Below are 12500 nucleotides of genomic sequence, written 5' to 3'. Positions count from 1 at the left end.
CTCCTCCCCTCCCCTCCTTTCGCCCTCTCCTCCCCTCCCCTCCTTTCGCCCTCTCCTCCCCTCCCCTCCTTTCGCCCTCTCCCCTCCTTTCGCCTTCTCCCCTCCCCTCCCCTCCTCTCCTTTCCCCCTCTCCCCACCTTTCCCCCTCTCCCCTCCCCTCCTTTCCCCCTCTCCTCCCCTCCTATCCCCCTCTCCTCCCCTCCCCTCCTTTTCCCCTCTCCTCCCCTCCCCCTCTCCCCTCCCATCCCTTACAAGAGAGCGGAACCCCTACTTAGTATTTTCCCCCGGCTAGACGTCGCCTTGCCATTAGTACACTGGAAGCACCATTTTCTCCTACTGCCTCTGTTCCTTCTCTCCTATCCCCCTCCTTGTCCTCCTCCACCTCGTCCTCCTCCTCCTCCTCCTCCTCCTCCTCCTCCTCTTCCTCCTCCTCCTCCTCCTCCTCCTCCTCCTCCTCTTCCTCTTCCTCTTCCTCTTCCTCGTCCTCCTTCTCTTCCTCCTCTTCTTTCTCTTCCTTCTCCTTCCTCCTTCACCTCCTCCACCTTCTGTACCTCCCTCCGTTCTCACTCTCACTCTCACTTTCACCCCCCACCCTCTTTCTATATCTTCCCTCTCCTCCCTCTCCTCCCTCTCCTCCCTCTCCTCCCTCTCCTCCCTCTCCTCCCTCTCCTCCCTCTCCTCCCTCTCCTCCCTCTCCTCCCTCTCCTCCCCATGCCTTACTGCGCATTGCATTCTATACGAGTGCGCGCCTGTGCGTGTATGGGCCTTTCTATATCCCAGTGAGCCATGAATGAATAGACCGGGCCGATTAGTAATCAGGCTGCCCCTGCGGCCGCGCGTGAGGCGAAAAAGTGGGTAGCGGAAGTGCCCGGCTCGGAACGCCCATTTTCTGGCCCTTGGGGCTTGGGTTCCTGCCTGTGATTTCTTATGTGAAGTGTAAAGTGCTAAGCAAGCTTTCAGCTTTGATAGTGACCTTGATTCGAGTGCTTCATGTCAACACCTTTATATGTATTTATATTTGTATATTTTCGGTAAATGAGCCTCATCAATCTCTATTTATCGGAGCGTTGGGGCAGGTCATGTGATGAATGGAACATCCTGGTATCCTTCGCTGATTGCTGTGAATGAGACTCATTTTCTTGTTTTCAAAACGAATGCCATCAACGAGTTAAGTTGGCGAGTGAACATCCTTGTCATTGGTAGATTGGCTTTTGTAAGGGTGCATAATTGATATATAACTTTATCTTATGGACGTAAGTAATAGATAGTCTGTATTGTCGATGTGTAATTAATTTCTTTTTTTTTTCCTTTCAGGTAAGAGGGGGAATTTTCGCGTCCGAGCTGGCTGCGGGACTAGAGGTAGGAGCTGCCGGCCCTCCGTGGCTTGACTTGGTAGAAGGCGCAAAAAGGAGCCGCGGGACTCTGTCATTTCTGATCGCCTTTTGTCTCGGGGTGTCTCGTGGGCTTCCGTCCCGAGAGAGAGGGAAAGGGAGAGGGAAGAGAGAAGAGGAAGGGTTATGTAGATGAGTTTATAAGGGAGAAAGGAGGAGGGAAAGAGAGACAAACCCAGACAGTCAGTCACAAGACCCAAGGGACAGACAGGAAAGGAAAGGTGGGAAGGCGAGGGGTGGAGAGAGGGAAAGCGAAAGAAAACAAGTCAGTCTTTTTGCAGCGATTCCATCATGCCCCTCGTCTTGTTCTGTGATCTGGTTCTTGTAGAGATTTCCGTAGGGAAACGGCGAAGACGGTGATGGGAAAATCCCCATGATTGTCAAAGGCACCCCCCGCCTACCATTCTCTCCGAATCTTTTTTCTTTTTTATGTCCTAACAACCTTTTTTTTTCTTTCTCTCTTGCCTCCTTTTGTGATTTCTTTGTTAGTAAACCTTTGTGTGTGTTGTTTGCCTTTGATTGTTATTTTGTATTTTTTTACCATGTTATTTGTATATTATATATTTTATATGTAAATTTCATTCTCTTTGTTTCGTCTTTTTAGTCTTTGTTTCTATTTTTTTTTTTATCTACGGAAGCTGTTTATTTCGCCCTTTTGTGATTCTTGTTCTTACTGGTGAGTTTTTCTTCTCTAACTCTTGAGTTGCGTCTGATTCTAGTTTATCTGCCTCGGCTCAGGTCTCTCTCTCTCTCTCTCTCTCTCTCTCTCTCTCTCTCTCTCTCTCTCTCCCTCTCTCTCCAGCTCCTCTCTCCTCTCTCTCTCTCCTCTCTCTCTCTCCTTCCCTCTCCTCCCCTCTCTCTCTCTCTCCCCCTCTCCCTCTCTCTCTCCTCTCTCTCTCTCTCTCTCTCTCTCTCTCTCTCTCTCTCTCTCTCTCTCTCTCTCTCTCTCTCTCTCTCTCTCTCTCACCCCAATCTCTCTTCTCTCTCTCTCACCCCAATCTCTCTCTTCTCTCTCTCTCACCCCAATCTCTCTCTTCTCTCTCTCTCTCTCTCTCTCTCTCTCTCTCTCTCTCTCTCTCTCTCTCTCTCTCTCTCTCTCTCTCTCTCTCTCTCTCTCTCTCTCTCTCCCTCTCTCCCTCTCCCCCTCTCCCCCTCTCCCCCTCTCCCCTCCCTCCCTCCCTCCCCGTCCCTCCCCGTCCCTCCCCGTCCCTCCCTCCACACGCTCTTCCTCTCTTTCTCCCCCAGGTGTGTGTGCTGTCTGGCGTACACTCGCTCATGTTACAGTCGCGTGTGTTGTGTGCGCGTGCTTGTGCATGTGTCCGGGAGGGAGGGGAAGGGGAGGGGCAGGGGGTTGGATGTTGGGAGCTGGTGGTCGGGGTAGGGGGTAAAGGGGTAGGGTGGGTTGGGGTGCATGTCTGCACTTCGGCCTGGTGTAGCACGGGTTCTTGTCCTTGTCCTTGGTTTTTGTCACTTCATTTATGATTTATGTGGGAGGGAGGGAAAGAGAGAGTTTGAGTAAATTTGAGTGTGTGTGTGTGTGTGTATGTATGTATGTATGTATGTATGTATGAATGAGAGAGAGAGAGAGAGAGAGAGAGAGAGAGAGAGAGAGAGAGAGAGAGAGAGAGAGAGAGAGAGAGAGAGAGAGAGAGAGAGAGAAAAGTGTGCGTGTGTGCGCGTGTTTGAGGGATGGGAGGCGAGTGAGTGAACAACTGATATTATCCAGCTAGCTTTCTATGTATGGGGATGGCTCTGGTGATGGTGCACATGCTTGTGTATGGGGGAAAGTTGCCACACCGTGATATATGCGGCATTGTGCAACTTACTATAGAAACAGTATTACACTCCTCTCAAACTTGTTTTTTTTTAATCACGATAACAGTGATTGAATCCAGATCTGCCGCTTCTTCACGGTAATCACTGATACGCAGGTGACACCGGTGATGAAGATAATCGGTGCTAATAGTTTCCCCGGCGGTGTTTGGCAACTCAGGCTGTGCAGTTGGGTTCGTGCGTTCGTCCGTGACTGTCTGGCCGTCCGTCTGCCAGGTCGGATCCGGAGGGGAGCGAGGCAGGGGGGAGGGGCTGTGACGGAGGGGGAAAGGGAGGAGCAGGTAGGGGAGGTGGGTGGCACGGCACCGCACGGCAGGGCAAGGGAGAGGGAGAGGGGAGACCAAGGGCGTGGGAGCAGTGGCAGGGAGGGATGGTAGAGGGGAGAGAGAGGGAGCCTGTGGGAGTAAGGCTTGGGTTCGAAAGAGGGAGGGGTTGGTAGGGGCTGCCGCGATTACAGCGACGGCTCCGCGCGGGTTTTATAGCTCTATCGGTGACTGGAGGCGGGTCTCGGGAGGCGGGGGTATGGGTGACGATGAGGGTGGAGGGTGGAAGGTGGAGGGTGGGGGGTTAGGGTTAGGGTTAGGGTTAAGGTAAGGATGGGGTGGAGGTGAGGTTGGAGAAAGGGCTTTAGTATTGGGTGAGGGGATTGGGGAGGGGGAAGCGAGGAGGGGTCCAGGGAATGCGCTGATAATTCCGGGTGTTGGACATAAGGATGAAGTGTTTATTGGGAGTATGAAGAGGGGAGGGAGTGGAAGAGAGATGGACAGGAAGGAGAAGAGGGAGGGGAGGGGAGAGGATGGGATGGGATGGGATGGGATGGGATGGGATGGGAGGGAAGGGGAGGGGAGGGGACGATATGAGATGGTGTGATGAGATGAGGTGGGAGGGGACGATATGAGACGAGGTGGTTGTACGGGACAGGAAGTGCGCGGCCGATACGGCAGGAAGGATCGTGCAGGGGAGGCCTCCACGCTGGTTACTGCATTAGACAGAACTTGAGGGTATGCTAAGCGGATTGGTTCTGGAGGGGGAGTGTAGTGGTGGTGGTGGTGGCGGTGGGGTTGGGGGGGTAGGGGTGGAGGTCTGGAGGTCTGGCTGGGTAAGCTGACTCCCTTCTTATATTATTGTTATTTATGAGGTTTTCTTTAGTATTGAACTTTATCTGACTTTTTCAGTGTTTTCAATTAGGCCATGTAGCAAAAGTGTATTTGAAATAAACAGAGGGAGAGGGAGAGGGAGAGGGAGAGGGAGAGGGAGAGGGAGAGGGAGAGGGAGAGGGAGAGGGAGAGGGGGATCCTAGTCTCGAGTGATGATCCTCCGCGAAGGACGTGTCATTGGTCACGCCAGTGCCTCCCGCCCTCCTCTCTCTCTCTCTCTCTCTCTCTCTCTCTCTCTCTCTCTCTCTCTCTCTCTCTCTCTCTCTCTCTCCTCTCCTCTCTCTCCTCTCCCTCCCTCTCCCTCCTCTCCCTCCCTCCCTCCCTCCCTCCTCTCCCTCCTCCCTCCCTCCCTCCCTCCCTCCCTCCCTCTCCTCTCCTCTCCCTCCCCCTCCCTCCCTCCTCTCTCCTCTCTCTCCTCTCCTCCCCTCTCTCTCTCCCTCTCTCCTTCTCTCTCTCCTCTCACTCTCTCTCCCTCTCTCTCTTCCTCTCTCTCTCTCCCTCTCTCTCTCTCCCTCCCTCTCCCTCCCTCCCTCTCCCTCTCCTCTCCCTCTCCTCTCTCTCTCTCTCTCTCCCTCTCTCCCTCCTCTCCTCTCTCCTCCTCTCCTCTCCCTCTCTCTCCCTCTCTCCTCCTCCCTCCCCCTCTCCCTCTCCCTCTCTCTCCCTCTCCCTCTCTCTCTCTCTCCCTCTCCTCTCCCTCTCTCTCTCTCTCCCCCTCTCTCTCTCTCTCTCTCTCCCTCTCCCTCTCCCTCTCCCTCTCCCTCTCCCTCTCTCTCTCTCCCTCTCTCTCTCCCCCTCTCCTCCCCCCCTCTCCCTCCCTCCCTCCCTCTGTCTCCCTCCCCCTCCTCCTCTCCCTCTCCCTCCCCCTCCTCCTCTCCCTCTCCCTCTCTCTCCTCCTCTCCCTCTCCCTCCTCCTCTCCCTCTCCCTCCCCCTCCTCCTCTCCCTCCCCCTCCTCCTCTCCCTCCTCCTCTCCCTCTCCTCTCCCTCTACCCTCCCTCCTCCTCTCCCTCTACCCTCCCTCCTCCTCTCCCTCCACCCTCCCTCCTCCTCTCCCTCTCCCCTCCCTCTCCTCCTCTCCCTCCTCCTCTCCCTCTACCATCCCTCCTCCTCTCCCTCCTCCCTCTCCCTCCTCCCTCCTCCTCTCCCTCCTCCTCTCCTCCTCCTCTCCCTCTCCCTCCTCCTCTCCCTCCTCCTCTCCCTCCTCCTCTCCCTCCTCCTCTCCCTCCTCCTCTCCCTCTCCCTCTCCCTCCTTCTGTCCCTCTCCCTCTCCCTCCTTCTGTCCCTCTCCCTCTCCCTCCTTCTGTCCCTCTCCCTCTCCCTCTCCCTCTCCCTCCTTCTGTCCCTCTCCCTCTCCCTCCTTCTGTCCCTCTCCCTCTCCCTCCTCTTGTCCCTCTCCTTCTCCCTCCTCTTGTCCCTCTCCCTCTCCCTCCTTCTGTCCCTCTCCCTCTCCCTCTCCCTCTCCCTCTCCCTCTCCCTCTCCCTCTCCCTCTCCCTCTCCCTCTCCCTCTCCCTCTCCCTCTCCCTCTCCCTCTCCCTCTCCCTCTCCCTCCTCCTCTCCCTCTCCCCTCCCTCTCCCCCCTCCCGAGTCGTGCTAGAGTCATCATCTGGGCATTCGTTTGACGTCCGTGTGTCCGCGCCACGTCGAGGCATTCCGCCCTTCCTCTGGCTCGGAATGGTGCCTCTTGCCCGCCTGCCTGCCTGCCTGCCTGCCTGCCCTTTGGTTAGGGCTGAGGGGGTTTAGGGAGCCATAGTTAAAGAGCTGAGGTGGAGAGGGGTTAGGGTGAGAGAGAGAGAGAGGGAGTATGACACGAGTTAAAATTATGGGTTGATTTCTTGATTTGCAATGCGAATAATGTGGTGGTTGGGTGGATGGGTGGGTTGGTATCGGGTTTTGTTGATTTTTCCCCATCTTAGTTGGGAAGTTTGAGTTTGTTTGACCATTTTTTGTTTATTTGATCATCCTTTTCGTTTCTTGGACTGGGTCCGGCCAGGATGACACGCCTGCTTTGGCACGCCTATCCTTCTCATATGCCTCTTGTATCCAATTAAAAGATGTAAGCAGCGGGGGAGGTCCCCTCGATGGGAGCGGTTGATAAAAACATTTTCGTCATCCAAATACGGGAGATTGACGAAAGAGAGAGAGGAAAAAAAAGAGGTGGCATGCCTCCGAGGTCGTCGTCGGTAGCTTGTGATGACTGATTGTCGGCCAGTCGTGAGGGCGACGATCGTGTCCCAGCGTTCATCTCCTCATCTCCCATTGTCTTTCCATCAGCTGATATCGTCACCCACTGTCTCCCATCATCTCTCTCCGTCTATGGCTATTCCCCATCATCTCCTTCCGTCTATGGCTATTCCCCATCATCTCTCTCCGTCTATGGCTATTCCCCATCATCTCCTTCCGTCTATGGCTATTCCCCATCATCTCTCTCCGTCTATGGCTATTCCCCATCATCTCTCTCCGTCTATGGCTATTCCCCATCATCTCTCTCCGTCTATGGCTATTCCCCATCATCTCCTTCCGTCTATGGCTATTCCCCATCATCTCTCTCCGTCTATGGCTATTCCCCATCATCTCTCTCCGTCTATGGCTATTCCCCATCATCTCTCTCCGTCTATGGCTATTCCCCATCATCTCTCTCCGTCTATGGCTATTCCCCATCATCTCTCTCCGTCTATGGCTATTCCCCATCATCTCTCTCCGTCTATGGCTATTCCCCATCATCTCTCTCCGTCTATGGCTATTCCCCATCATCTCTCTCCGTCTATGGCTATTCCCCATCATCTCTCTCCCGTCTATGGCTATTCCCATCATCTCTCTCCGTCTATGGCTAATTCCCATCTCTCTCCGTCTATGGCTATTCCCCATCATCTCTCTCCGTCTATGGCTATTCCCCATCATCTCCTTCCGTCTATGGCTATTCCCCATCATCTCTCTCCGTCTATGGCTATTCCCCATCATCTCTCTCCGTCTATGGCTATTCCCCATCATCTCTCTCCGTCTATGGCTCTTCCCCATCATCTCCTTCCGTCTATGGCTATTCCCCATCATCTCTCTCCGTCTATGGCTATTCCCCATCATCTCTCTCCGTCTATGGCTATTCCCCATCATCTCTCTCCGTCTATGGCTATTCCCCATCATCTCCTTCCGTCTATGGCTATTCCCCATCATCTCTCCGTCTATGGCTATTCCCCATCATCTCCTTCCGTCTATGGCTATTCCCCATCATCTCTCTCCGTCTATGGCTATTCCCCATCATCTCTCTCCGTCTATGGCTATTCCCCATCATCTCTCTCCGTCTATGGCTATTCCCCATCATCTCTCTCCGTCTATGGCTATTCCCCATCATCTCTCTCCGTCTATGGCTATTCCCCATCATCTCCTTCCGTCTATGGCTATTCCCCATCATCTCTCTCCGTCTATGGCTATTCCCCATCATCTCCTTCCGTCTATGGCTATTCCCCATCATCTCTCTCCGTCTATGGCTATTCCCCATCATCTCCTTCCGTCTATGGCTATTCCCCATCATCTCCTTCCGTCTATGGCTATTCCCCATCATCTCTCTCCGTCTATGGCTATTCCCCATCATCTCTCTCCGTCTATGGCTATTCCCCATCATCTCTCTCCGTCTATGGCTATTCCCCATCATCTCCTTCCGTCTATGGCTATTCCCCATCATCTCTCTCCGTCTATGGCTATTCCCCATCATCTCCTTCCGTCTATGGCTAGTCCCTATCCTCTCCCTCCGTCTGTGACTAGTCCCCATCATTTAGCGTGTCACACTCTTACCTTAATCGCCTCCAAATGCACCCATCATCTCCCAACCTGTCCTATTCTCAGCCAGATCGCCCCCCCCCCTTTCTCATCACTCCCCAATCGTCTCCCATTATCCTCGACCGCCGTCTACCGTCTCCAGGCATCTCCTATTACTACCTATTTCCCCCATTGGTTCCCATCGTCTCCGTTATCCATCTGGAGCCGTCAAGTCTGGCACGATACAGGTGTCGCGGCTGCCCTTAGTGCTATTGATCTTGCAAAGTGGTCTTGCTGAGAGAGAGAGAGAGAGAGAGAGAGAGAGAGAGAGAGAGAGAGAGAGAGAGAGAGAGAGAGAGAGAGAGAGAGAGAGAGAGAGAGAGAAAAGCATGCGCGGTTCCTATAAGAGTTACATTTTTTCCTCGCCTTTCATCTCACTGCTCCGCTGAAACAGGGAGAAGAAGAGGCAAATGCCAAAGGAAATGCTTCACGTCAAGCCAAGATTCGTGAAGTTTGCGTTTCGTGTTAAAGCGCCGAATTTTCCTCTTAGGACGGTGATATGATCCTAAATGCGTTTGTTACTCTGGCGTCGTGTTTGCTATGTCGATGTAATCGTGCGGCGTTTCAGTAGAATGTCTTTATATGTTTTACACACAGTAATTACGTGTTTTGCTTTTGCAATAGTATTTGTTTTGATTTGGTAGGTCTCTTGTATGTATATTTTTTTTTTATTGTTATGCAACGTTAATGTATGTTTGCTAGGTCTATTTAGTGTTTTTTGTGACATGCTTAAATGTCCTTGAAAGATCGTTTAGTTTTGTTAGGCCTACTGTACACTTGTGGGGTAACAGTGTATGCTTGTACTCTTATGATGTAACAGCGTGTTCGGTCCAGCTGTCGCGTTCCGATCCGACCCTCAGGTTCGTTTCTTGTTGGGGCCAAAGCTCACGGATCCAGCATTGCGCAACAGGCAATAACCACGTTGCTTGTGGCAAGTGTCACACGTTTTGCTAGGTCTTCTCCCGAGTCCAGGAATGTAGTCGGTTTATCCTTGAGGAGGAGGAGTAGAAGGAGAAGAAGTTGGGGGGAAGAGGAGGGGGGTCTTGAAGGACGGGGAGAGGGGAGGGGAAGGTGATGGTGATGGTGAGGGAGGTGCGGGGGATGGCGTGGGCGGGATGGGAGGGGGGGAAGGGGAAGGAGGTGGGTACGGAGGACTGGGAAACGGGGAGGGGGAGAGGAGGATGGGGAGAGAATCGGAGGTTGCCACGCCGGGTACAGTTATCCGAAGTGAATGTTTCAATAGCCTGTGGGAATGAAGTCGCGACCCTGGTGAGGTACACAGCACATTGGTCATGTGTCGAGAGGATTCCAAGTTAGTTGATGCCGTCGGAGGAAGAGATGAGGGCTGGTGCTTCTTGAAATCCAGCCGGCTACATGGATTGTTGTGGAGTGGAAGATTTCCTTCGCATATCTGTGTGTGTGGTCGTTCTGCCAGCATGTGTCTATTAAACTATTCTTATATCTGTTTGTCTATTTATCAATTATTCTTTTTTTTCAGCGATTCTCTCTCTCTCTCTCTCTCTCTCTCTCTCTCTCTCTCTCTCTCTCTCTCTCTCTCTCTCTCTCTCTCTCTCTCTCTCTCTCTCTCTCTCTCTCTCTCTCTCTCTCTCTCTCTCTCTCTCTCTCTCTCTCTGTCTCTGTCTCTGTCTCTCTGTGCTATGTTTAGAAGGCACAGCCTTCAAGCATGAGTTCGACAAGAAAAACAAAGGCACGCGCACGCCTTTTGTTTTATCGCCATCTCATCAGGCTTCCCCGAGCGCAGAACTGCATGCACACACATTTACTGGCCGTGTATGTCAAGCATGTGTATAACTGGCTCGTAGTGGCGGCGTCGTGTGGCAAGTGAGAATTCGAGTGTGGAGGGAGGGAGGACCGTGGAATGTAGGGGTGTTTTCAGCGGCGTAGGAGAAGGGGGCGTTGTCCTTGTGTAGGCGTGTGTTGGGTTACGTCGTGCTGGGGAGAACCATTTTACCAGGCCTCTCTTCCCCCTCTCTCCCCTCTCTCCACTGTCCCACTGATTTTTCATTTTTCATAACACCCCTATCCGACCCTCTTTTTCACCTTTCGCAAACTCCTCCTGCCCATGCCAACACCTTCATCTCCTATCTCCACACCCCACTACCCCCACACCCCACTACCCCCACACCCCACTACCCACTACCCCCACTACCCACTACCCCCACTACCCACTACCCCCACTACCCACTACCCACTACCCCCACTACCCACTACCCACTACCCCCACTACCCACTACCCCCACTACCCCCACTACCCCCACTACCCACTACCTACAATACCCACTACCTACAATACCCACTACCCACAATACCCAATACCCACAATACCCACTACCCACTGCCCATTCTCCTGCCCTACTCCTCCCTCCATCTTTCCTCTTTCCTCTTCCCTCTTCCCTCTTCTACCTTCTACCTTCTGTCCTCTCTCACACTCCCTCCCTCCCTCCCTCCCTCCCCCCTCCCTCCCCCCTCCCTCCCTCCCTCCCTCCCTCCCTCCCTCCCTCCCTCCCCCCACCCTTCTCCCTCTCCCTCTCCCTCTCCCTCTCCCTCTCCCTCTCCCTCTCCCTCTCCCTCTCCCTCTCCCTCTCCCTCTCCCTCTCCCTCTCCCTCTCCCTCTCCCTGCACGCAAGCGCGCACGCCATGAAAAATACCGGCAGCTGTCATGGCCAAAGCATTTAATAGTTCCACCAGAGTTCCGGTCGCTCTTTGAGAGACAATCTTTAAAGTCTGGTTTTAAAGCACTACACTACACGGGGTAAAGACATCAGCGACTTGGGGGGGGGGGGTCAGTAGGTGAGGATGCCCGAGTAGGCCCTGTCTTGTGCCCTAACCAGGCCAGAGCGGGAGCAGTAGTAAGAGCAGTAGTAGGTGCAAGAGCAATCGCAGGAGCAATAGCAGGTGCAAGAGCTAAAGTAGAAGCAATAGTAGGAGCAATAGCGGGAGAAATAGTAGTAGCAGGAGGAGCAGCAACATCAGCATCCTGGCCAGCGACGGCGACCAGGATGCTGTGTGGGTGTGTTGGTGGTGGGGCAGGAGTGGATGGATGAGGGCACGGGTGGGGGTTGATGGGTTAGGGCACGGGTGGGGGTGGTTGGAAAGGGAGAGGGGTGGTGGTGGTGGTGGGGGCGGGGAAGGGGAAGGGGAAGGGGAGGAGTTGGGAGGAAGGTGGTGTGATGAGGAGACGGGAGGTAGGCATTTTGTTTGGGTCCTTGTCTGTCAGTCGCTATGTCGAGAAGCGTCGTATCATTTCTTCCTTTGATTGTTTTTGATATGTTTGCATATTTATCTGTACATGTTTTAATCTGTATTTATTTATTCATTTATTTATATATATATGTATATATATATTTATATAATGTATATATAATGTATATATATATGTGTATATATATAATGTATATATGTGTATATATATAATGTATATATGTATGTGTATTTATATAATGTATATATGTATGTGTATGTATATAATGTATATATGTATGTGTATGTATATAATGTATATATGTATGTGTATGTATATAATGTATATATGTATGTGTATATATATAATGTATATATGTATGTGTATATATATAATGTATATATGTATGTGTATATATATATATAATGTATATATGTATGTGTATATATATAATTATATATATGTATATGTATATATATGTATATGTATATGTATATATATATGTATATGTTATATATTATATGTATATATATATGTATATGTATATGTATATATATGTATATGTATATATATGTATATATATGTATATGTATATATATGTATATATATATATGTATATGTATATATATGTATATGTATATATATGTATATGTATATATATGTATATATATGTATGTATATGTATGTATATATATGTATATGTATATGTATATATATGTATGAATATGTATGTGTATATGTATGTATGTATATGTATGTGTATATGTTTATGTATGTATATGTATATGTATGTATGTATGTATGTATGTATGTATGTATGTATGTGTATGTATACATATATATATATTTTTTTTTTTTCTTCATTCATTCATTAATTCATTCATTCAATATAAAGTTCTGTATGGAGGTAGCTATGCCTTCATTGATTTACCATGTAGGCGCGGGAATTGAGAGCACATAATGCACCCAGTTTGTCCTGGTTGGAGGGGGAACGCGACTCTGTCACTGGCAGGGACATCAGCATGCTGGTATGATGGCCGGTGGAGGGGGGCACGGATGAGGGTATGGAGGGGGAGGATAAGGATATGGGCATAGGAAAGGAGCGCTT

General features: G+C 51.2%; 1 protein-coding gene across 1 annotated transcript in view; it reads left to right on the top strand.

Annotated features, from left to right (window-relative positions):
- LOC122264947 (uncharacterized) overlaps nucleotides 1-12500 on the top strand; it is a 183754-nt gene that overhangs the window by 49972 nt on the left and 121282 nt on the right. The window contains exon 5 of the mRNA XM_086533010.1: nucleotides 1315-1359. Within this exon, the coding sequence (XP_086389136.1) occupies nucleotides 1315-1359 (45 nt within the window). The remainder of the gene's footprint in view (nucleotides 1-1314; nucleotides 1360-12500) is intronic.

Source organism: Penaeus japonicus, unplaced genomic scaffold (genome assembly GCF_977035675.1).
Source record: "Penaeus japonicus unplaced genomic scaffold, GWHDUDI00000001_assembly GWHDUDI00000038, whole genome shotgun sequence".
In the NCBI taxonomy this organism is placed as follows: Eukaryota; Metazoa; Arthropoda; class Malacostraca; order Decapoda; family Penaeidae; genus Penaeus; species Penaeus japonicus.
The sequence above is the reverse complement of the archived record's forward strand: the minus strand, read 5'-3'. Positions and strand labels throughout refer to the sequence as shown.